Consider the following 26,520-nt stretch of genomic DNA (forward strand, 5'->3'; position numbering starts at 1 on the left):
CACCTCCTCCTGATAGGACAGGAACATACAGAGAGGGTTAAAGCACCACTACCTCTTTCCCACCTTTTTCAGTGATTTATAATGAAACCTCCAGGGGTAGGAACCTCAATTAAATTAACTACCTGAATCGGTAACAAAACAGAAATAAAAATATATTTCCCTTTTTTCCGGGAGAAATGTACGAGTGCTGTCGTGGAGACTCCCTAAAAACCCGATTATCGGTAAGTGTAATCTACTTTGACATACCAACTAAATTTAGTTAGGGCGGGACTACGGCCGAAAGTCAGATCCTCGTGGACATCTAACCTATAGTGTTTGGTAAATGTATGTATTTTCTTCCAAACTGCAACTCTACAAATCTGTTCTACTGATGCGGATGCTCTCTCTGCCCAGGATGTAGACACACAGCCCTCTTTGAGTGAGCTCTAAGATTTTTCAGGGCTGTCCTATCTATTGCAGCGTAGGCTTCTGTGATAGCTAATTTAATCCACCTAGCTATGGAGTTTTTTGCCGCTTTTCCCCCCTTGTTTTTGCTGAAAAATTGGACAAAGAGGTTATTGGCTTGTTGCCACTGGCTTGTGGCATTAATATACTGGAGTACTGCCCTTCTGACATCTAGGCAGAGGAATTACTTCTTATTTTTAGGGTTACTACAAAGTGAGGGGATCAGATCTATGGAGAGATGATATGACCTTTGGAAGGAAGGACGGATCTAGTTAAAAAATTATTTTATTATCTGTCACTCTGTAAAGTGGGTAATGGATGGACAGAGCCTGCAGCTCGCTTATTCTCCTCGCTGAGGTAATGGCCACTAAGAATACAGCTTCAGGGTTAGATTTCTAATGCAGACCGAATCTATGGGTTCACATGGAGACCTGGACAGACCCATAAGAACCCAACTCAAGTTCCATTGGGACACTATGTTACGGGATCCTAGGCTTCAGTCTGTCCGCTGCCCAGAGGAATCTTGCTATCCAGGGATTCTCTGAAAGGCACAGAGTGTCTATTTGGACTCCGGGTATTTGGAGAGAGGTTCTTGTCCAGACCCCACTGAAGGAAGTCGAGGATCATGGGGATGTTGGGAGAGGAAAAACGGATTTCCCTTTCCCTACACCAAGCTACAAATTACTCCAGCTCTTTTGGTGAATTTTGTTTGTCGATTCCTTCCTACTGAGTAGTAGCGTGTTAACTACCTCTGAGGAGAAACCTCGCCCTAATAACATGGATTTCTCAAATTCCAAGCTGATAGATGAAGGTTTGTCAGGTTTGGGTGCTTTAGAGGACCCCAAGTTAGGTCTGGATTTACTGGCAATCAGACTGGAACCTACCAACTTAAGATTTTTTAGAAGTCTGAACCAGCTTCTTCTTGGCCAAAAAGAAGCTATTAATATAAGGGTGCATTTCTGGTAGTGAAACTTCTGCAGAACCCTTGGAATCAACGGCATCGGAGGAAAGCCTAGACCAATCCTTGACCCCAATCCTGTGTCATGGTATATATTGTTGCCGGGTGGTCTCTTTGTAGTTTGCGATTCTTCCTTGTTGCAAAGAGGTCTGAGCGGAGTCGCCCATCTGGTTGATAGTAAATTGAAGACCTCCTGTGAAAGGGACCATTCTTCCGGATGAATTTGTTTGTTGTCTGCTTAAGAAGTCTGCCCCCCTGTTTAGAACTCATCTTAGATTGACTGCTGAGATTCACAAGACACTTCTCTCTGCTCACAGTAAGATCTTTTCTGCTATACTCTGTATGGCCCCGAATCTTGTCCCTCCCTGACATCTGGTGTGGGCTACTGCCACGGACTACCCCCCCTATTTTCTGAAGGGACTTCAGGATCGATAAAAGCACTCTGACATTTGAGGACTGTTGCCTTATCCTCTGAGAACAGGTTCTCTGAAGATACAGTTCTTCTACATGCGCTCCCCAGCCCGTTGCACTGACATCAGTTGTGATGCATAACACTGGGTCCTGTGACCAGTGAACACCTCGTGAAAGATTCTGGGTTGAGAGCCACCAGGTCAGAGAGACTCTTAATGCATTGGTTATGTGCATCCTTCTGTCCAGAGACGATTGTTTGCTGTCCCATGACGCCAAGATTTCTGCTTGTAAAACTTGTGCCCGAGCCTGGGGCCATGCCACCGCAGGGATGCATGACATGAGTTTCCCTAATAGCTTTATTGCTGACCTGAAAGTGCAAGTTTTAGTCATTTCCTGACTAGACAACGTAATTCCTGTGCCTTTTGGTTGAAGGAAGGAAGGAACGTTGATTTTCTGAATCCAGCAAAACTCAGAGAAAAACCTTGCAGTCGTATCTGATTTTTTCCCAATTGATTATCCACCCTAGATATTGGAGGAGGTAGATTACTATTGTCAGATGAACTTCTAGAAGCTCCTTCGAGTCTGCCACTAGCAATATATCATCTAGATATGGTATGATTAAGAATGATTTTTCCCTCAAGCTGGCTACTAGTTATCCCATGAAGATGCACGGAGCAGAAGATCTCCCGAATGGGAGACCGGTAAACTGGAAATGGCTTGCTCTTCCCTTCATACATAATGCGAACCTTAGATACCTTTGGGCGTCCCCGTTGATCAGCACGTGAAAATATGGGTCTTTTAGGTCTATTGGCGCCATGAATACTCCCTTCTTTATTAGCTTTGTAACTGTATTTATGGACTCCATCTTGAATTTTCTGTACTTTATATGGATATTCAATGGTTTAAGGTTATTATTATCCTTGATTTTCCGCATGTTTCTGCTTGTTCCTCTGAGTCTGAATTCAAAGAAACCTTTTCGGAATCCGAGAACCCACAGGGACTGCTTGATCTCCTCTGCAGTTTCTGAGAAGAGGACGCAGCTGGACCCGCGTCTTGTAATGCTAAGGCTGAGCGGACTTCTTCCCTAATCAATATTGGCCATAAATCCCCACGATTCTTACTTAATAATTTTAGTGACACAAAATTTACAGAGGGATTTATCATGTGCGGACAGTAGCTTCTTTACGCAAGCTGCGCATTTTTTCAGACAGACTTTTGTGGTTGCTTCCTTTTTTTCTCCCCTGACCCCGAAAAAGAGGCACAATAAATGTATAAATTTCCCATACATACATTTACGCAGCAACTTTATACCCAAAGGCTACCTATGACCCCCCAAGGTAGTAGCAGAGCCGGTTACGTCCAATACTGGAGTACTCATGGTATAAGGTACTGCAGAAAGTTGGATCAAGATTCTGAACACCGCAGGATTCAAACATTGGTGACCACCTTCTTTGCTTCTCTCAGATTCCGTTTTATTTTTGAATTTGCGTCATCGAGACAGTCACATGACCCTTTAGGCTCCACCCACAGAATTGATAAGGGGAGCGAAGGAATGCCGCGCCTGCCCTATGCGGGCCCACAGGAACCATTCTGACAGCATCGGGAGTGGGGAGAGAAGAGAGCCAGCGGACCCCGCTTAAAGCCCGCCTGGACTGCAGTGGGGTGGAATCTGGCCTAGGTGAACTGCACCTTCAGTGTCCTAGGTGACGGTCTGGAAGGGAGAACAGAGCCTGCCGACTCAGATCCCAGCAGGAGTATGCCTCTTATTTTCTGCTAGGAGCTCCAGCCCTTAGCACCTCTCTGGGATACCTGCCTCCTGGCAGGACAGGAAGAACACTGAGGAAGGTGGGAAAGGCGGGTGCTTTAACCTTCTGTGTGTTACTGTCCTATCAGGAGGTAATCTCAGGTGTGCAATCATGGAGATAACTGAGAAAAAAGAAAAAAAAAGACACATGTCCATGCAGTTCAGCCCCTTATCTCAAACCCCCTCAATGCTGATCCAGAGGAAGGCAAATCCCTGCATTAAAGGGGTTGTCTCGCGAAATCAAGTGGGGTATACACTTCTGTATGGCCATATTAATGCACTTTGTAATATACATCGTGCATTAATTATGAGCCATACAGAAGTTATTCACTTACCTGCTCCGTTGCTAGCGTCCCCGTCGCCATGGTTCCGTCTAATTTCGGTGTCTTCTTGCTTTTTTAGACGCGCTTGCGCAGTCCGGTCTTCTCCCTTCGGCTCCGCTCGGCAGCATCGGCTATTTGGCTCCGCCCCCTTGTACGCGTCATCGCGTAGCTCCGTCCCCGTCACATGCCGATTCAAGCCAATCAGGAGGCTGGAACCGGCACACGTCATGGGGCGGAGCTACGCGATGACGTGTACAAGGGGGCGGAGCCAAATAGCCGATGCTGCCGAGCGGAGCCGAAGGGAGAAGACCGGACTGCGCAAGCGCGTCTAAAAAAGCAAGAAGACACCGAAATTAGACGGAACCATGGCGACGGGGACGCTAGCAACGGAGCAGGTAAGTGAATAACTTCTGTATGGCTCATATTTAATGCACAATGTATATTACAAAGTGCATTAATATGGCCATACAGAAGTGTATAACCCCACTTGATTTCGCGAGACAACCCCTTTAACAACCCTTCTGAAGTAATTTGGCACTTTTAGACAGCAGGAGAGTCTCACGATTCTTGTTTACCCAAGTGCATGAGCTGGTGACATCACCGGCTCGTTCGCCCCCGGGCAGCCTGTGGCACATTCCTATGTGAAGCACTAAACGATCAGTATTTAAACTGCCCGACAAGTGAACCACCCGATTTTTATGCCGGCTAAAACTGGACGAACAAAAACCTCCCGATTCTCGTTTGTCATTCAGTCGCTGGCCGGCGTTTAAACCGAACATTTATCGTTAACTTTCATTTGTTTAAACGATTTTGTGAAGAATCGTTCGTCTAAACGCACCATATAACGTAATGTTGTAACGCTCAAGTAGAATAAATAAGTGCCCGGGCTATTCTTTAGCTCTTCTACAGTTCGCCATCCCCACGTCCTCAGGCAGTGATGACACTGTGACTTCCCACAAGTAAACGCTTAATCACTACTTCTACATTTTCCAGGAGAGGATTTTTATTTAGTTTTTTCAATTATTATTTTAGGGCACCCGCTTCTGGCAGTTTAATCCTGAAAGGTCTCGGACAACTTCTTTGAGAAGGAACGTTGCCAAGTCCTGGGACATCCAACAAGTGTTCCATCATTGGCTTTATAATAAGATTAGGAATTTGTCTCACGTAGCAACTATAGTATATATCTATACGCACGGACATAGTTGGCATTGCCTCCCTGTCATTTGTAGTTGGTGGTCAATACGCTCTCTCCCCCTACTGTAGACAATTGTTTTTGGTTTTGTTTTTTCAATATTTAAAGTACTGTGTAGGATGAAGGACATTTTAAACATTATTTTCTGTTAAAAAATGTTAGTAGGACAACATCTGCATGGTATGTATGTTCTCCCAGTGTTTGTGTGGGTTTACTACAGGTACCCCGCTTTCCTCCCACACAGATAAGTGAATAAAGATTGTCCACCCCAATGAGGACAGAACCCAGTATCAAGCGATACATTACAGCCAAAGACTGCAGCATCTGCAGGGTTAAACAGCATAGAGGAGCAGGGGAAAAAAGACCTCTATATGTGACAATCTGAGAGCAAATCTGTTCTCCGATTGTTAAGATGCACATAAGTCCGTACAATGTCACCCCTCCCGTGGGTCTTAGAGACAGACAGGAGAGTCATAGATTGTTCTCTACTGCCCCCTGCTCTGCACACAAACTATGAAGTGTCGGCTATAAATTCAAGCGCACCTAAATTTCAGACAACTTGGGCTCATCTTAATGCAACACAGATTAGCTGAAAGTGAGCGATAATGCAGTATCATAGCTTTTATGGTTCAAGACCCCTACAGGGCCATTAATTAAAACATCAAGAAAAAAAGTTCTAAAAAAAGGGCACAAACACAATCCCCTTTTTGTGTACTTTCCAGTTTGTATAAAAAAAATTAACATTTTTTAAAAACCTACATATTTGGTATCATCCTATCTGTAATGGCCTGTACGATAAATTGAACACATTTATCCAGCATGCCGGAAACTATTTAAAAACAAAAAGTAAAACTGAGGAAAGTACTTATTTTGTTCAAGTTACCTCCAACCCCCTCACCCCCCAATGCAATAAAAGGGATCAAAAAAGCCCCTAATACAGTACCAGTGAAAACTACAGCTCCTCACACATAAAACAAGCCCCTACAAAGCTCCGGCCGTAGAAAAATAAGTTATGGGAGTTTTGAATGTAATGAATGGTTTTGTGTAAAAGTGAAAAAGCCTAAAAAAAAATACATTTTGGTACAGTCGTAATTGTACCAGCCCATATGTTGTCATTTATGCTGCTTCATTAAAGGGGTTGTCCCGCGAAACAAAGTTGGGGTATACACTTCTGTATGGCCATATTAATGCACTTTGTAATGTACATTGTGCATTAATTATGAGCCATACAGAAGTTATTCACTTACCTGTTCCGTTGCTAGCGTCCTCGTCTCCATGGAGCCGTCTAATTTTCAGCGTCTAATTGCCCGATTAGACGCGCTTGCGCAGTCCGGTCTTCTAAGTGTTGAATGGGGCTGCTCGTGCTGGAGAGCTGCTCCTCGTAGCTCCGCCCCGTCACGTGTGCCGATTCCAGCCAATCAGGAGGCTGGAATCGGCAATGGACCGCACAGAAGACCTGCGGTCCACTGAGGGTGAAGATCCCGGCGGCCATCTTCGCAAGGTAAGTAAGAAGTCACCGGAGCACGGGGATTCGGGTAAGTACTATCAGGTTTTTTTTTTTCAACACATGCATCGGGTTTGTCTCGCGCCGAACGGGGGGGCTATTGAAAAAAAAAAAAAAAAACCTGTTTTGGCGCCGGACAACCCCTTTAACATTGTTAAAAAAAAAAAAACTAAACAAAAAACACACACAAACGGCAGAATTGAGGTGTTCTCTGCCTGCCCTCCAAAAATGGTTAATAAAATACTACAATATATTATATGTACCCCAAAATAGTACCAATAAAAACTACAGTTTGCCAACCCAAAAAATAATCCCTCATATGGCCTGGTCAACAGAAAAATAAAGTTATGGCTTTTGAGAAATGCAGTTTAAAATCCACCAAAAATCGTTGCATCCTTTGTGCCAAAATAGATTCTGTCTTTAACCCATTTAGGACCAGGCACCGTAAATTTACGGCGGCTGGTCCTGGGCTTAGAGCACCGCCGATAGTAAAATTACGGCGGTGCTTTAGGTCTCCTGCTCTGCAATCAATCAGAGGCAGGAACGGGTTATCAGCTGTTAGTGACAGCTGATAACCCAGAGCAGAAGGCAGGAGGGGTTTTTAACCGTTCCTGCCTTCTGCTTCCCCGATATACAGTGCTCAATGAGCACTGTGTGGGCAAAGTGAAAGTAACATGTACTTTCACTACGGGAGCCAGCAAATAACAAAGCTACATTGAGGGATAAATAAAAGAATTAGAATTTTTTTGAAAGTTGGGAGGAAAAAACGAAAATTAAAATAAATAAAAGACAGTGATCTTAAGTGGTTAACCCCTACTCTTGATTTGTATGGTGCCTTTGAATAAGGACAATGCCCACGGGCGGATCCGATTTGTGGGAGCTCTGCAGATCAAGCCACCCGTAGGGACGCATTAGTGTCTGCAGGACATTAAAAAGCATAGACCCTTGGTGGCTATGGACAATATAGCAAATGGGGACAAGATGTCAGAGGAAATGGAGTGACCCTATTAAAGATTACTTATTGGGATGATTTAGATTTTACGTGTGATGATGTGATGTTTGGCCGGGTTCACACACCTGTAAGCGTAAAACGATGCGGGGGGCCCTGCAGGGTTTTACAGTATGCAGTTGTACTGCGCAGGGCCTCATACTCACGCACCCGGTCATTCGCAATATGCTTTTTTGTTGTCTATCCTATCTGCACGGTCAACAAGTGACGTTGCGTATACACACCACCCATATGCAATGTTGCGTATATACTTGGCAAAATAGAACATGCTGCTTTCTTTTCTGCGCTTTCATATTACGCAATTTCGACATGCTAATGTGAGCGGAACTGCGTAAGCCAATGTAATTCATTGCCTGCGAGCCACTGCATATCACACGGGCGTACAGAGCCTGCGTAATACAAGGTAAATATATGGGTGTGTGAGCAAGGCTTTACAGACCCACTGCAGATGAGTAGATGAGCAGTGAGCTCACCCTGAACGCCAGGGCTGCCACCAGACTCCACTCCCTATGCCAGTGCAGGGAGGTACCCAAGCAGCGGCTGCAGGATGAGAATGTTAGCGGGGAGCAGCAGACATTATGTGAGAGTGACAAGTGTTCCAGAAAGAAGGTTCAAGACAGAAAAGGAAAATGGAGTGGCAATGCGCATACATGACCATCCCTCTATTCACTTCTATGGGACTGCACATTACTCAACCATGCAGTGGTCACACTTCCGTCACTCCCTTTGGTAGTGGGACTATGGGGAAGGGGGATCACCGCCCTCATAATAGCTGGGGGCTGCAGTGGTCTGACCCCTACAGTTCATACATTTATCACCTATGGATGGGTGATAGATGTATAGAAAGGGGAAAAAAACAAAAAACTTTAAATCGTTTTTTCCAGGACTAAAACTATTGATCAGCTATCCTTGGGATAGTTCATTGATCAGTGGGCGTCCGCTGCTTGGGATCCCCACTGAACACGTGGGTGAGCGCCGCTTCTTCTTCACTCCATACCAGCACCATACATAGCAGCTCCAACCCCCTCACATGAACGGGGCAGAGCAGCTCTCAGGCCATGTGACATGATAAACATGTCGTCACAGGCCTACGGAGAGGCTGCGGAACCCAAACGCTGACAGATGGGGAGCGGATATGGTTGACATAACCTGAGTATAGGTCGCCAATAGGTAACTCCCATAAAAGCCCTTTATGAGGCCTGACACATGATACAGCCATACTAATATTATAAACCTGAAAGGAGCTCTGTCCGTCTGTGTGTCTGTCTGTTACCTTGTCACGGCTACACCGCTGAAGCGATTCTGATGAAATTTGGCAGGGTGATAGCCTGCATCTGGAGGAAGGACATAGGCTACGTTTTATCCCGAAAACGTATGGAGTTTTATAGGGAGCGCGACAATACAGATTTGGTGATGCACAGGGCACCTCAACTCCGCCGCAGTGCAGTGAGGCGGAGGGGGTGCAAATCATAAACTAGCCCTCCCCAAACAGGCAGACACGTGGGGGCAGATGTCGTTGCCGCACGTATGTGATTAATAAACTAGCAGGCATACCCAGAGTTGCCCGAGATTAAAACTTGAACAAAAGACACATTACCATTGCTAGAGATTTTAAAGAAAATCTGTGTTGCCCATAGCAACCAATCACAGCGCAGCTTTCATTTTACCTCAGTAGTATAAGAAATACCAACCAATCACAGCACAGCTTTCATTTTACCTCAGCTGTGTAAGAAATGTTTTCTTTCGACAAACTGCTCTTGGAGCAGTAGAGACCCTGCAGCAGTGTCAGGCCCGTCAGACTTTAGATGCTGACCGTCACGTGTCTCTAAGGCTGGGTTCACACGGGGTGGAATTGCAACAGAATTTCAGTGCGGAATGCCTGCACGGCAATTACACCAGCGGCTCCTAATCCCGGGATTAGCCAGCAAAACACTCTGCAGCCAATCTGTTGCGGCCAAGCTGCACGAAAACTGACATTCGCCATGGAATTCAATTCCGCAGCATGTCAATTCTTTTCTCGGCAGCGGCCTCTCGCCTCTCTATGAGGAGAGAAAGCCACAGCGGAATGCGGATGGTGAAACTGCGCTTTTCCAGCCGAATGCTTACATTTTTTTATTTTTTTTTGTGCGGCCATTCCGCAAGAATTTCTCTGGAATTCTGTCCCGTGTGACCCCAGCCTTAGAGCTACAGAGCCATTGGAGCAATCTCAGGTCCTCCAAACCCTAGATGCTGAGTGTCACGCGTCTCTCAGAGCTAGAGACACAACAGATAGAGGTTTGAGAGGTTTGCATCATTATTTCGTTTGCAGCTGCTATTTCTGGACAGTCATGTTAATATAGAACATGCCTCAGTAAGATTCATTGCCTCAGGCCCCCTGCACACGGGCAGAAATTTCGCGGTGGGATTTCCCACAGAATGTCCGCCCATGCCCGCTGCCATAGGACTGTATTAGATAATTAGATATAGCAATCCTATGCAGACAGCCGCGATTTGACCGTGTGAAAAGTCACTCAGTAAACGAATTGTGGCATGTCCAATTTCTTTGCAAGGCCCGCATAGGAACGTCACTGGTGACGCGCCGACTCTGCTCTGTGCATGTGCTGACTGGGGGCGGCAGCCGGCACAAAGCACAGCAGAGATGCTGGAGGTGGTGAGCCACGGGGATCAGTGCAGGGGCATGGCTTGCATCCTGCTGAGAGAATTCTCGCAGCGGGATCCGACCCGGCTGTCTGCAGGAGGCCTTCAGAGTAGAGCTTTCCATTTGATTGGTCGGTTTGTATTTATTTTTCATCATATATTACTTTCCCTAACATTAAAGGGAACCCATCACCAGGTTCATGCTGCCTGAACCCGGGACAGATACGTACTATATTTCTTATTCTCAGAGATGTAGCATTTAAACCAAACATACTTTGAAGTTTGATTTTGAATGGCGCTGTGCCACCCTCGCCACCTACATCTAGAGTGACGGCTCTGCCCACAGTCAAGCAGCGTGGCTCCACCCTCCAGACTCGGAGTGACATTTAAATTCAAACCTCAAAGTATATTGACTCTAAAACTCTGCAGTGTTTCAGAATAAAACTTAATGGGCACATAGTACATTCCTGTAATGGGTTCATGCTGCCCGCGGACGGCGGCAGGATCCCTTTAAGAGGTGTCCTCTGAAAGGGCCAGAATAGATTTCTGGGCTATTTTTCTTTCCCCACGACATAATTTCCCTGCAACCAGCAGGGTCAGGACTGAGGCGGTATAGTAAAGGTTCCCACACACATCAGTCTAGGGTTTCAACCGACACGAGCAACGAACAGTTGCTTTATACAACTGATGACAGACCGTTCTCATCTGCAAGGAGGTCAGCCACATTTGAGATTTTCATCTAATTGTGAGTGAAAGCTCTTTAGCAGACTAACGATCTTCCATTGAAAGAACGTTTAATTTTTTTTTTTTTAACTTCTCGATATTTCATCCATCAACTGGTGTAATTGAACATCTATGGCCAGTTTGAACAACTATAACGGCTAACATAGCCTAAAACATGTATGGCCATCGTTCCTTCATTGGTTGTTCAATTAGCAGCCTCCTTTTACCTAATGTATATGGCCAGCTTCAGTGTATAACGCAGTGTTTTACCGCTGTGCGAGCCAGCCTATCGCCGCGCATCTCACGCACGCTGTCATGCAGTCAGACTAATCTCCCACTCTGTTGCCTAGTGATGTTGCATATAAACACTACATATACCCAATATAATTGCATATGTAAAGCATTTATTATGCGCCCATAGAGAACAATTGGGCTCTAGCACTCATAATATGCAGTAAAGGCCGATTTAGACAACGATAAATCGCTCAAAAGATGTCGCTCAAGCGACTTTGAAGCGATCATCATTGTGTCATTTACAGCGCAAGAAGATCGCTCAAGATGAGTGATCACATTGCGCTGCCAGCGCAGAATGCACAAGACAGCAGGGCGTCCCCGCTTGTCTTCTGCATACAGCTGTCTCCCCGCTCTGAGCGCTGGCTGTCATACAGCCGAGCGCTGGGAGCGGAGGATGCAGAAGACAAGCGGCGTGTCCCAGCTTGTCTTCTGCATACAGCTGTCTCCCGGCTCTGAGCGCTGGCTGTCATACAGCCGAGCGCTGGGAGCGGAGGATGCAGAAGACAAGCGGCGTGTCCCAGCTTGTCTTCTGCATACAGCTGTCTCCCGGCTCTGAGCGCTGGCTGTCATACTGCGGAGCGCTAGGAGTGGAGGATGCAGAAGACAAGCGGCGTGTCCCCGCTTGTCTTCTGCATCCAGATGTTTTCTGCACAGAGCTCCCGGCTGTTATACAGCTAAGCGCTCCGTGCCAGGTAGGGAGAACAGAGCTGGACCGCCCTGTTCTTCATACACAGCCTGTTATGAGGGAGCGGGATACAGCTGAAACAATAGTATCAGCTGTATCCTGTTGTGAATCCCTGATAAGGCTCATCGTTGTCTTTCAGCACGCTGAAAGACAACGATGAGCGACGGGAGAACGAAAACTGCACGATGTCAGTGCAGTTACACACCGATTATCACTAAAAAGACGGCTTTTGAGTGAATTTTGAGCGATAATTGTTGTGTCTAAATGGGCCTTAATATAGAACATGCTACGTTCTTTTTTTACACGTGTAATATATGCAATATATATATGCAAGTGTGATTGGATCAATAAAAATCAAGTTGGCTCCATTCACTGTGTAATACGCTTTTAAATTACGCTTGTGTGAGCCCGGCCTAAGGGTGTGTCTAATAGGTCTTCTGTTTGAAAGTTTGTTATCTTCTAGAATAATAGACTGCAATGTAGCGGTACCTACCACGTACTCCTAAAACCTCGGATATTCCAGGGAGCTTTAGTCACTAGGTGAAGTTCCTGAAACGTGCTCTCGCTGAATAAAATATATTGGCGCTATTGTTACCAGTCACGGACACCTGCTGTGATCATGTTTAATGTAACAAAGCAGACATGAGTGGCTACTCCCAAAAGCCAGCAGGCTACAGTGACCCGCAGCCCTGCATTTTCCATCACTGATTGCATCACTATATTCTACAAATGTGCACCAACAAGAGTGCCCAGTACAAAACAGTGGGAAAATACACAGAAAACAACCAAAAACAATGACTGTTATTTTATTTTTATTTAGAGAAAACAACCAAAAAGGAAAAAACACAACTTGGGAAAAATAAGCAACAAATTAAGAACGTAGCGAACACGTGGCAGTCATTGCCAAATGTCCAACATTCTGCGAACCATAGATTTCTACAATTCAGCGACTAATGGGACATTTACATGCAATTTTTTAACACAAAAACATCAAAAGTATGTTTCCACGGAGAATCCGCAAAACAGCCATAGGGTGTGCAATTTATTATACCGTGGAACGCATCTTGCGCTCCACCCTCCACACATATTAGATCTATCTCTATACAACCATATATACAATCATTAAGACACACATGATAAATGGGTAATACTTAATCAACCAGTACAAAAGGGATTATTTTTAAAACCATCAATATATAAATACAAAAAAAAAAAAGTTACCTTCTAAAATAATTGACCTCTATGAATTTTCACATAGATCATACCTCACTAAATGAACATACTGCAGTCGTTAAAACATACATAATGAATGGATAATATTTAATCCATCGGTACCAAAAAGGGCTTTTTTTCAAACATTAATATATAAATTAATACTAAGAAAACTGCCTTTTAAAATTGATGAAAGAAGGAAAACAAAAACAAACAAACAAACAAAACAAACACACACACACCAGAACAACCAGCCATATCATTACATCCATATACCATCATAATTGAACATTTGCTAAAATTTCTCCAAAACTTCATTTTGGCTGTTGGCTGGGGGCCAGCAGCCCAACAATAAATCTCCATTTTTAACTGTTTAAACGCACTTTGATTCTACTAGCTCCAACGGGGTAACACAGTTTTAACAGATCTTTATCCTGAGCATGTAAAAAATGGTGGGATATGCTATGTTTACCAAAACCATTCTTTATATTGGACCTATGTTTATTAAGTTGTACCCCAATGTTTCTCTAGGATTCTTCTTATTTCACTATGTAATAAAAGAGGTCCTATAAATCAGATCTATTCATCTCTTTGACGTTATAGTCAAACGCTCTCTGGTATGCTCAATTTATTAATCTTGGTGGGTACCCTTTTTTCTTGAATCTGTCTTTTAAGATATAGGCCTGTTCGTTAAAATTATCGAATGAGGAACAGTTTCATCTATTTCTTAGGAACCGACTGTTCAGCTTCCACTTATCATGACAGCTGTGGAAGTCTAGATAGCTGTTGGCATCCACCGCCTTAAAGTGAGTTTTTGTTTCAATTTCTCCCTTATTGAAATACAATTCCAAATCTAAAAATGTGGCCTGAAATGGACTGATATTTCCTGTGAATTCTGAATTATATTGGTTTACATTTATATCAACAATGAACTGTTCTAATTCTCTTTTTCCCCCATCCTATATTAATAAAATGTCATCAATAAAACACCTAAAGATAATATAAGGATAAAATATTAAGCTTCAAATGCTCCTAAATTTGCATAACATGGGGTGAATGTCGCCCCCACGGCCGTACCTTGTGTCTGCACAACATATTAATTCCTGTTTCTTTTGTGTGCCCCCTCATAAGTGTCCAAATGTGACTTTCTTTGTCAATAACTTATAATCAGTAGTGAGAGAATCATCAGTAGTGAGAGAATCGGCTTCACTTTACAAATGGGGTTGTCTTCACTTTACAATTGGCCAAAACAGCATACAAAATGTGATGCCATCTGGTGCACAGAAGTGAGCAAAGAATACACCGAACACTGTATATTGATGAAGGGAGAACTTCTTTCTCCCTGACCCTCGGTCAGCGGTGACTATCCGCATTCACGGCGCTGCCCTCGCTTTATGATCAGTGGGGATGCGACGTCTAGGACCACCATCGATCCTGAGGGGGCTGCACTACTGAATCCCCTTCTAATTTTCCCCTGCACAGAGTTAATGCCGACTGAAGCTCCAGCCCATACAGTGTGGCTGGTGGTCATGAGCAGCAGTGCTGTGTTCAATGATGTAGGGAATAAACAATGTCTGTCTCTCCTATTGGGTGTTGAGTCTCAAACAGTCAGTTGTTCCCTACTGAGGCTTCACACCTTTTTGTAAGGTACTGTACTTTTTGTTTTTTTTACTTTATAGGTACTACGAAGTTATGAGGCTAAACCTGACATTTAAAAGGCCACTCCAGTGATTTTATTTTCTTCATTCATCATGTAGCCATCCTTGTTTCCTTGATTAGTTATTCCTTTCTATCTGTAACTCCTGGCCTCTTTCTCCTAAAATGGTCATGTGATGTCACCCAATTTCAATTCTGACCAGCTTAGATTTACTTGAGGTTATGCTGTCAAAAACTAGTCAATTTCTCAGTCCATATGATGCGGTTACATGGAACCTACCACAAAAAACTGCCTAGAGGGGGGACACAGACACTCCTATCACAAGTACTGATTGATCACACAGTTCCTATCACACAGTTATAATAGAGGAGATTACAGCTCATCCTCCTGACTACCTTATTTATGGCCAGTAGCTTATTTAGGTGAATATAGAAAGTAATGATAATTAAACTGTCCATGCAGCAGGCAGAAATGGTATAGCCTCTAGCTAATGCTGTGCTGATGCATCACAAAAAGTGAAAAATCTAAACCATCAAGATGTTGCTTGATATGCATCAGACAGGGGGCAGCACTGTATAGAAGTGCCTGCAATACGGAGGGGACTACTGGAATGTGACAAATCGGTTGAAAGGGGCAAGGATGGAAAACATGTTTTCGCTGGAGTGACCCTTTAACCCTTTCCAATCCAATTTCACTGCCACCAGCACACTCCCCAGCTCTAATTTATTTTGGGTGGGAAAACACATGTTGTGGATTACTTGGAATTGCTCAACAGAAACATATAAAAATGATCTGTCAGGATGATTTTATTAGCAAATGTTTTGAAAATTAAACGTAAGTTAATATGTATATTGCATATGTATGTATAATATACATATATAATACATATGTATATAAGATCACACTAAGCAGAAAAGAGGTCTGTCGGAGTTCTCTTATGCATACTGTAATATACATATGCAGAAGAGAACTTCGATTTCGGACCTCTCTTCTGCTTAGTGTTAAGGATGATTTATATACAACGATTTTCACTCAAAAATTGCTCAAAGCCATCTTTTGAGTGATAATCGTTGTGTCTAACTGCACTGACATCATGCAGTTTTCATTAAGCCGCCGCTGATCTTTCAGCATGCTGAACGATTAGCGATCAGTTATCAGGAATTCACAGCGGGATACAGCTGATACTATCGTTTCAGCTGTATCCCGTTCCCTGATGACAGGCTGGGTATGAAGAACACAGCTGTCCAGCTGTATTCTCCATACCCCGCTTAGAGCGCTGGATGCCGAAAACAAGCGACCCTGCTTTTCTTCTGCGTCCCCCGCTCAGAGCGCTTGGCTGTATAACAGCCGGGCGCTCTGAGTGGAGAACAGCGGGATGCAGAAGACAAGTGGGGCCACCTCGCTTGTCTTCTGCATCCTCTGCTCGGAGTGATCGGCTGTATAACAGCCGGGAACTCCGAGCAGAGAACAGCTGGATGGAGAAGACAAGCGGGGACACTCCGCTTGTCTTCTGCATCCCCCGCTCGGAGTGTTCAGCTGTATAACAGCCGGGCACTCCGAGCAGAGAACAGCTGGATGCAGAAGACAAGTGGCCCTGCTTGTCTTCTGCATCCCCCACTCAGAGCGTTCGGCTGAATAACAGCCAGGTGCTCTGAGCGAAGAACAGCTGGATGCAGAAGACAAGCAGGGACACCCCGCTTGTCTTCTGCATCCTCCACTCGGAGTGCCTGGCTGTATAACAACCGGGCCCTCTGAGCGAGGAACAGCTGGATGCAGATGACAAGCGACCCCGATTTTTTGAGCGATAATCGTTGCGTCTAAGCCAGCCTTTGGAAACATGTGTCAGACCTCGTCTGACATGGGGGCTATGCAAGGAAATCTCAATGTTGGTTGAGGTCAGACACTAGATTGGAAAGGGTTACAAGTGTTGGACAGGCTGCATGTGTTAAATTACACATTTCAGAAATAGGTTGTAGATTCCAATTCTTGCGGTTCATTTGAAACAACTCACAGAGACATTCAAATAGGCAAAGTTATAGATTCATGGCCCAATCTGGATGGCAAATTAACCCTTTGCAATCCAATTTTGGATTCGGGGTTTCCTAGGAGGTTTTCTCTTTCTGCAATTATACAACGGCACCATCTGCTGGCTAGAGCCAGTACTGCGGTATGGGGCATGCTGGAGAGGCCCCCAACAACAGAGCTGCCAGTAATTAACAGTAAGAATACCCTGCAGGACGTATTCCGACATCGGAGCTGTACAGCCTTCAATCAGAATGTTTTCAGACGTCAGACAGTGGATTGGAAAGGGTTAAACAATTTTTTCTAAGATGATCACAAACCATCATGAATACACCTACAAGATAGGTGATCAAAATATACATATTCTGCATCTGCTTCCAAGCATATACCTTCTATTGTGTAGAACTTGCCCATATGTCACTTGGTGGCACCAGGTTCTACCCAGTAGATGCATAATCTGAATAGTCTGCCATTTGTTCAGCAAAGTGGGTTATGGACCTTGCATGAAGACAATGCTAGGCGCAGTCAGCAGTGGCCGATACAAAGCATTGTCTTTTAAGTGTGTCAAACAGATTCCAACAGGAAAACAAATCAAATGCATTTCCTCCTCAATATAAGTAAAATATATACCCATCCCTTCTGGAATCTGTCTGTCACGTGATGTTAGAGAACTAGATGTAAGATTATTAGTCTGATGACCAAAGCCAAATCCTATTACTACACTAGGAGGAAGAGAAGATGCTTTCTTACCAGCTCTGAAAATTGCTTTACCACTTGTCTTTGTTTCAGGTTGGTCTCCCCGTCCAGATTTGCAGTCTCTATGTGACAGAGCCCATCTGGATCACTGGATGAGAGCAGCAGTATGTCAGCGGGGATGATCTCATTGCAGCGCAGCTGTATAAAGTCACCAACTTGCACTTCTTTCCAGAATCTTTCCACATATTTTCTCTCATTCCTAACAAAGCAAGTGGACAGAAAAACCTTATTACATTACAATCATATACAATTCACTAATTAACCCAAAGTAGCTGGAGCAGAGCATATACAATGTGTGCAAATGTTCACCAAGATGATCTTTACAAATAAGACATACACAGGTCACTCACAACCATAACATCAAGGCACTGGTGAAGCCAGTAACCATTAGACTGTGACAATGGCACCCGTCAAGGGGTGGCATTTATTAAGCAACAAGAGAACAGTCAGTTCTTGAAGTTCATGCGTGGGGGGGGGGGGGGGGATGAAAAATAGGAAAGGATATGAAGGACTTTGACAACAACTAAATTGTGATGAATAGACAACTGGTTCAGAGAATCTTCAATATAGTGGGTGCTGTAGGGTGGTTAGTGAAGGCTAGCTCATCTGAAACAATCCCATAGGAGAGCTACTGGAGCACAATTTGCTGAGAACGTTACTGCTGGCCAGGGCATCACACCTCATGGCATATGGGGCAGCATAGCTTCAGATCGGACCCCTTATCCACCGCAGATGGGGTTTATGAATAGACACATTCATATCATAACTGGATCATGGAGGAAAAGGAAGAGGTCCGGGTCACTTCTAGTTTTAGCCCCAAAAACTGCATGAAAAGGAGCCGAGCATTACCTGCACGTGTGACAGCAGACTAACCATACTAAAAGTAACCGTTCCTTTCCAGGCTTTGGGCATGCTGGTCAGAGGAATCTGAAGACAGTTTCATGCATTAAACCAATACCAGCACTACAATATTGATGTTGCAGGCTCTCTCATAATGCCTTTGTTGTTATTTAAAGCATTAGGCTGGGTTCACACAGGGCGGAATCGTCGCAGAATTTCCGTGCGGACTTTTCACATCGAAATTCTGCCTGCAATCTTAAGTCTGAGACTAAGCAGCAAAGTGGCAGAGAGTTGCAAAAATTTCGCCCACACGCTGCGGACAGTTCAGGGCGGCCAAGCCGCTCTAAAACTGACATGCTTCGCGGAATTCAAAGCCGCGGCATGTCAATCGTATCGCCGTTTCCACTGTGGGCTCTCTCCTCTCTATTGGGAGAGATGGCCGCAGTAGAATAAGCAGGTTTCAAAAAGCTGCGGGACTTCAGCTGCAGAAATTCCGCGCGGTTCCAATGCGAACATTCCGCGAGATTACTGCAGAATTTCTGCCCTGTGTGAGCCCAGCCTTGTAAAATCGCTGTTTGAAAATATTGCGTAGTGTATGCATATGCAGCCGAGTGGTGCAGCGGGTGGGCCAGACCATCTTCCCAACCAGTATATTTTCGACAAAGCCCGCCTCTTCCGCACTTGTGATATGGACAACATAGTTGGCGTGATCTGCTCACCACTTGCACCTGGGCTGTGCAGGCGGCTACCGGGGCATGCACATATATGCCATCAGTAGCTAGTCTGCGCTTGCATCGGGAGCCAACCACACAGTACAGGTGCGAGATTTCCAAGCAGTGCGAGGAGGACACCAACTACGTTACACGGGGCAGAAGAGGCCGCATTTACATACAGTGCAGGAGGATTATAGCGATTATACAGGTGTCTAACGTTGATAACAAAGGCAGTCCAGGAAAGCCTGCAATGTCACTATTGAAGCACCGATATAGGTTTAACGGACAGACAACTGGTGACCGGTTCCCTTTAACCTATATTGAGAGAATTTTGCTCCGAAATAATTTTCCTCATATCAGGTTACTGAATTATTTTCAGTATTACCAAAACCCATTCTGATGATTAAAAAAAAAAAACAACATGCCTGACCGAATAGATTAGGCCGTGTTCACACGTGTTAGGCTTCAGTCTTTAGTGGTTAAAAATGGAAAAAGTACAACTAATTCTGAAAGCAACAACCCCTTTCGTCCTGTAAATTCCGTAAAAATGTTGGACTGCTGGCTGTTGAACAAACCACATTATGGTCAATAGGGGTCCGTTTGGTTCCGTCATAAGATGGAACTCTTCAGTCAGGGGGTGCCGTTTCCCTGCTCTGAACAACTGGTGAAAGTAAAGTAAGATAGATTGTTGTTGTCTTACTAGGTAGAACAGGAAAGCCTCTTAGTGACTGAATAGAAAATGATATCAAGGGAGTCTGATGGAACGGCAACTGATGGCATTCGGACAGTTGCTAGATAAATATTGGCACAGTTGGTGCACACTACAGGCGAGCTAATGACCATTTGGTCACAGTTGTAACAGTAAAAAGAAGCCTAAAATAGGTTTCTTCCCTATTGTTTCATACAGCAAGATCTAGTAAGAACCTTTAACTGGAATACTTAGGACAAATAGCAGTTGCACCATGTGTGTCAGTACATAAATATTTCTTTTTACAAAATGTTAAACAGGGCATGTCCCACCTATTCCAAACCGGAAAGAAAATAAGTGACAGGAAGTTTCAGTAATTTTTTTTCCTTTGCTGAAAACAAAGCTTAAAAAAGTAGTACTTCTAAAATGAGAACTTTTCACCCATCCCATGTACCCACCAATCATGGGAACAGGGGTCTTGTGTCTGTTTAAATGGAACAGCAGCTCAACTTGCACACTGAATATCTACATGACTGCTAGATATAGCTGAGCGCTGTACAACTGTGGATAGGCAACACCTTGTCATTATCAGACTACTACCCTATAAGGGGGTGTCGCACAATAGAACTTTATGAGCTCTCCATAGTGATGAGGCATATCGCCTATCCTGCGAATAAGTGAAAAATGTCCATTGTGAGACAACCCTTCAAAGATTTCCTATGTGCTACATAGAGTGGGGGTTATTAGGTGGGTTTGTGTTATTACATGTAGGGGACAGATTCAGTTATATAACAACCTTATGATAACTGAGCGAAGACCCACTTTTCTATATTCATAGTGATAGTCAGTGCTCCTCCACCATATGTAAAGTGAAAAGAAAAGCAAGATCTTAGATTGGTCAGTAGTTCCATCATATATCGCAAGTCTTATAAGATCCTGTCAGAGCAACATGTCAAAAGTTTTTATCAGTGGGGAGCCGGGTGCCGAGACCTGCTGATCGCCTAATTGGAGGGGCTGGAGCACTCACCCGATCACTATGGCCCTTTGGCTCTCTTCGCTGCCCGTCAGCTCCTCTGAGCAGTTTAACGCACACACAGAGACTTCTATAGACATCTATGTGTTGGTCTTCAGCTGCCAAGAGAAGCCGTCAGGCAACGAAGACAGAGAACCAGTGCTTAGGTAAGCGCTACAGCACCTTCATCTGAGCAATCAGCGGAGTTCTCAGCACCCAGATCCCCACTGGTCAAAACTTTAAACGTGCAGTTATGCTTTAAAAAGTTTTCATTCTAACAAACTTGAAAAGTGTTCAATGATGAGGTCAGAACTCAAGAAGACTCTTCCACAAAACAGTGTTTACAAACAATTTACTGTGAATCTCCCCTTTTTACCTACTGAAACAGAAAATCCCATCTGAAAATGTTGAAGCAGGAGAAACACACTTTTCTAGACTGACATGCTATGTCTAGAATTAAAAGGAGGTTGTCTCAAAGACAAGCCCTTTCTTAATGGAAGCCTTGTATTCTCTGGTGATCAGCTGTTGTCCTCATAATATAACCCTTTAAAGACTTGCATTCATTAGATCAAAGTGTACAAACCATTAAAAGAATAGGAATGAAATAGAGCATAGAATCCACAAACTGCGGGATCTGCCAGTGCTAGTGAAGTACAATCCCCACCCTTCCCTCCCCGTCCCCCGAGTCAGTATACGTTACATTACTCCAGCTGATACTCCAGTACAATTGCTCATCCACTTAACTTTTCAACAGAAATAATAACAAACATTCCCAGGAGTCCACAGAGGACACCTACTGAATGTGGGTGGAACCGCTGGGCAGGAACACCACAAACGTGCTCTCTATGTAGACGATCGCTTGATTTACATGTCTTCCTACATCTACTGTTCTCCATTACCTTTCACTACAGAGAAAGATGATGCAAGACCTTCCGAATTATAAAAGGATTTCATTGCTTGGAAACAAAAATGTAACATAGTATGTTGGGCAGGGAAAAAAAACCCCCAAAAAACATATGTCCATATAGTTCAGCTCATTAGCCCCACAATGATGATTTAATGAGTTATGCCTAATTTAGACATAACGATTATTTTTTGACCAATAATCGTTGTGTGTATTTACACGGCAAGATGATTGCTCAAAATGCCCTCAAACGGCAGTTTGAGTGACCGTTTCGAGCGTTCACTTTGCATAAGTGTGTAAATGATGGCTCACGCTGTATGCAGAGGACAAGCGGGACCTCTATTTTCTGCATACAGCTGTTGTCTTCTCGGAATGCTCAGCCCATCCCTGAAAATCATTCATAGCGTGTAAAAAAATATATATACACTCACCTCTCTGCCGCGGCTCAGCCACTTGTAACCACGTCTTCTCCCTGCACTGCTCTGAAGTTTTTCATCAGGCAGGGATTTAAAATCCCCGCCTGCTGAAAGAGCTGTATCTGATTGGCTGAAAGCTCAGCCAATCACAGGCAGCACTCAGCTATTCAATGAATGACAGCTGAGCGCTGCCTGTGATTGGCTGAGCGCAGAATTTTTTACATTGTAAACTTAATTATAAGGGCTTGTTCACACTAGTGCTAGGGTTTCCATTTTCCTGCTTAGTTTGAGGAAAACACTAAACCCTGGCCAAACAGAGCCATCTGATGACAGAACCTAACTGCGCTAAAATATTTGTAATGAATAGAATCGGATGGGATGGGATCTTTTTGGTTTCCATTGAGCCATCCAGGATTTTACAAGTTGAAATAGTGCAGCATGCCGTGTGGTTTCATCTCTTTTTTTTTTATTAAAGCGGAAATCAGCGATGGAGGTTCCAACTAGAACCTCCTACTCTTATGGGAACAAGCCCCAAATAATTAATTATGAATTAAGGGTCAAGTTCACAAAACCTATAATGGAGGACACAATCTTTCATACCAAAATGCCTTTTTTTCTTTTTGCAGTATCACAAAGCTAATAAGTATAACTGGGCTTCACAAAGAGTTAATCAGACAGATAACCCAGAGCGCCTATAAAAGGGTGTAGAAAACACAAACTGCGTGCAAAAAAAGAAAAATATTTATTTTTACACTACCGTCACAGAAATCCGAATATATTTAATAAATATTTCCAACAATTGGCGGAAAGATTAACAAATGTAGGTTTATTTAGCATGGCTACAGATACATGTTGTTAACAATGACTTTAGTCTTCAGCTGCTGCTCCCTTCACATCAGATATTTCTTGCTGTGCGTCACAATGGAGCGCCGGCTGTGTTCTGTAAGAGCCAGTGATAAACTGCTGGATGAGTCTGCAGGTTCTTTTACTGGGCCACTTCTATCAGACCGTCACAATACAGCTACAATAAGACATCTATGTAATCCAACCCGCTATTTTCTGCTTTACTGAATTTATCTAGAGTAGAAGGATCATAACCTGACGTCTGCGGAAAGCCTCGTAAACATGGAATTCTTCCCATTCCCGCAAGAATGCCTTCATAAAAGTGCCTTACCAAAAATAAAACTACTTTGTCAATTACTTCAGTGAAGGATATTGCACAGTTTCTGAGGCGACTAAACACCTTTTGTCTTATGTCCGGTTTTCAGATAAATTTGGAGACACATCATGGTTCTGGTCTGCCATACACTTTCATGCTCAGGGCTTATTCACACAAGCATATATCCACCGCTGTTTTCACAGCTGGCCGATATATACGCTACCATCTCATGCTTTGGATTCCAATGCATCAGATCACACAGGCGTACTCCTGACGCATAAAAGCAGCCGGACGGCAAATATAGTGCCAGGTGCTTTTACGTCCTGGCACTATTTTCCTGGCTGGAATATGTTCGTCGCTGCATAGACCCCTATGGGAGCCATTGCAAACAGTCGGAGGGGAGAAGAGGGGGAGAGAGCCAACGAGGGAGAGGTAAGGCATTGCACCCTCGGCGTATATGTGCCGGCTTCTGCCCATCTGAACGGGCACACAAGCGTTAGATTTGTGCATGCGTTTTTACGGCGCCGTTGGGCGCACGTAGAAACACCTACAGCCGTGTGAACAGTTGCACTGATTATTACTGCACATGCTTGGCCATGTCCATGGACTTCTATGGGCTCCATTAACATCACTGAAACATGTCATAAACATTAAGTAGAAGCTAAGCACATGCAGTAAACCTAGGTCACACTAGCTGACAGGTAGCGTTGCACTGGGGAATACATGCTGTCCTAATTATAACCACATCTGTTTGCTTTGTGGGGAAACCCCTTTAACTTCAATAACTGAAATTTGGCACTTCGTTCCCCCAGTTATGAAGCAACCCAAAGTAGTAATAACTGTACCTGACTGCTTCACCAAGATCACAGATAATTTCACACCACAGTGACATACTTGTAGATATCTTAAAGGGGTTTCCCAAGATATCACTTTTAGGCTGTATCTGGACGGGTTACATAATCATCGCTACAATGTGAAGCCCGTTGTTTCCAATGGGTTCTTTTACATGAGAGAGGTTTTGTAGCCTGAAAGAACCCATTGGAAAGCATGGGCTTCACACTGTGCGCAAAACTATATAAAAGTAATATATTCACCATGGTGCCGGACTGCCATCCAACGTCAACATAGAAGCCCTGAGGCAGGTTTACGAGCTGCTACTGATGATGTCCCTGACAGCCTCCCACTGGCTGCAACAGTCACGTGGGTAAATAACCCATATGATCGGTGAAGCTGATACAAATAGAAGAGCAGGGTAGCGGCAGCCAGGGAGTGGCGGCAGGTGAGTTTATTTTATATACTTCATCCCCCCACTGCCACCAATGTTTGGAGTTCTCCGAAACCCCCTTTATACAATGTAAAGGCAATGTGTCATCAGAAAATGACCAATTGTATAAATAACATTTTTATATTAAATTTTACCTGAGTTTTCAAAAAACAAATTTTCACAAGCCAGCTGGTTTGTGTAGCCATTGTTCTTGATCTAAGCAAGCTAACTCGCTGCATCTGGGTGTTAGCCATTTGTGTAGAATTCAAAAATTGTACAGGCAGGGCTCCCTGGTTTGGTGGCTAATAAGGCCCAAAGTGGCTGCTAAATGTTGTCGCGCCAAAATTGTCCCTAAGTTTAGGAACCTATAACATCAACAAATCACTTAAATAAGCTGGAAGGTGGCCAGTGAGTAGTAGAAGTGCCGACCAAAACACAGTTAAACCGGCTTCCTTTTTGAAATTGGTAAAAAAGAAAAAAAAAAAAAGCATTTTTGTAAATGTTACCTTTTATTTATTTTTTAAACACCTGTAACTCAAACAGGACACTTGCAATTTTATTTTGCTATGTGCCATTAGAAAGAGCAGGTTTTAAATCTATCTGTTCCTGTAGTTTCCTTTTGGCGTCTTTCCACTTAAGGGGAAATAGTTCAGTTAAAATAGTGTGATGAAGTTTGCAGAAGATTTGTAAATCCTTGCGTTGGTCCATGGTGGCAGTGCCACTACCAATCTGTAAGACTGGTATCCCCATCGCCAAGGGGCCATGCCCGATATCCAGGAAAGACCAGCCACGGGATGGGTTTCTTTGGCAATGGTTCCGATGCCTAATGCTGGGTTTACACGGGATGAATGTCGGGCAAACGCTGCCCGACACTCGTCCCTGTATGTCCTCGCTCCCGTGCTCCTGCAAGGGAGCTACTATCGCTGGCTCGCTCACAGAGCGGCCAGCAGCGGGGTGGGGCGGCAGCAGGAGATTTCTCTCCACTTGCTCCCCCGCCCATCTCCATTGACATAACACAGCAGCCGTTCAGTATTGAACAGCGGCTAGTTACACTGAACGAGGAGCGATCAGCTCATCATCCATCGTTTATGCTGTATCAGTCTAAATAGCGGCTGCTGAGTACTGAACAGTTACTATGTTATGTCAATGGAGAGAGGTGAGGGAGCGTGAGGAGAGAAATCTCCTGCAGCCTCCCCGCTGAGAGCCAACGATGCTAGCTCCTGTGCAGGTGCAGGGGAGCTAGCATGTGTGGGAACGAGTGTCGGGCATTGCTTGCCCAACATTTGTCAAGTGTAAACCTAGCATAGGGTGTGAGAGTACATGCCTATAGACGTCTCATCTTAGCCACAGCCTTACATTGTCCTGGGTGAAGGGCCGTCTTAGCATCGTGACCCGGAGACACACCAGTACGACTCAGGCAGTAACAAGCTGCAAGATGATTAGCACAGCCCCACACAAACATCAAGTAGGCAAGGGAGAATACTCTGTGTCCAAATTGGTTAGTTTGTGAATGTGAACGACTTCTTGTTTGAACAAGTCAATGATGTCGGAGATCACCCAGATATATCGGTTAGTCACTGTATAAGTGAATGTGAGCGACTGAACAATCAGTATTTAAACCCAACGATTAGTGAACGAACCAACGATGATTTTTATGTCTGCATAAAATGAACGAACCGTGAACGTTTCATAGCTTGTTGTTCGATCGCTGGCTGCGTTTACACTGAACGGTTAGATCATACATTTTCGCTTGTTTAAATAATCATTCAGTGTAAAAGGGCCTTAACCCTTTCCAATCCACTGTCTGACGTCTGAAGACATTATAATTTAGGGCTGTACATCTCCAATGTTGGAAGACATCCGTCGGGGTTCTCTTACTGTATATTGACAGCC

General features: G+C 44.2%; 1 protein-coding gene across 1 annotated transcript in view; it reads right to left on the bottom strand.

The window, feature by feature from the left end:
- The window catches only part of ATP10A (ATPase phospholipid transporting 10A (putative)), a 147,652-nt gene that overhangs the window by 82,418 nt on the left and 38,714 nt on the right, over positions 1-26,520 (bottom strand). The window contains exon 2 of the mRNA XM_066579259.1: positions 17,626-17,830. Coding sequence (XP_066435356.1) covers positions 17,626-17,830 — 205 coding nt within the window. The remainder of the gene's footprint in view (positions 1-17,625; positions 17,831-26,520) is intronic.

Source organism: Eleutherodactylus coqui, chromosome 1 (assembly GCF_035609145.1).
Source record: "Eleutherodactylus coqui strain aEleCoq1 chromosome 1, aEleCoq1.hap1, whole genome shotgun sequence".
NCBI lineage: Eukaryota > Metazoa > Chordata > Amphibia > Anura > Eleutherodactylidae > Eleutherodactylus > Eleutherodactylus coqui.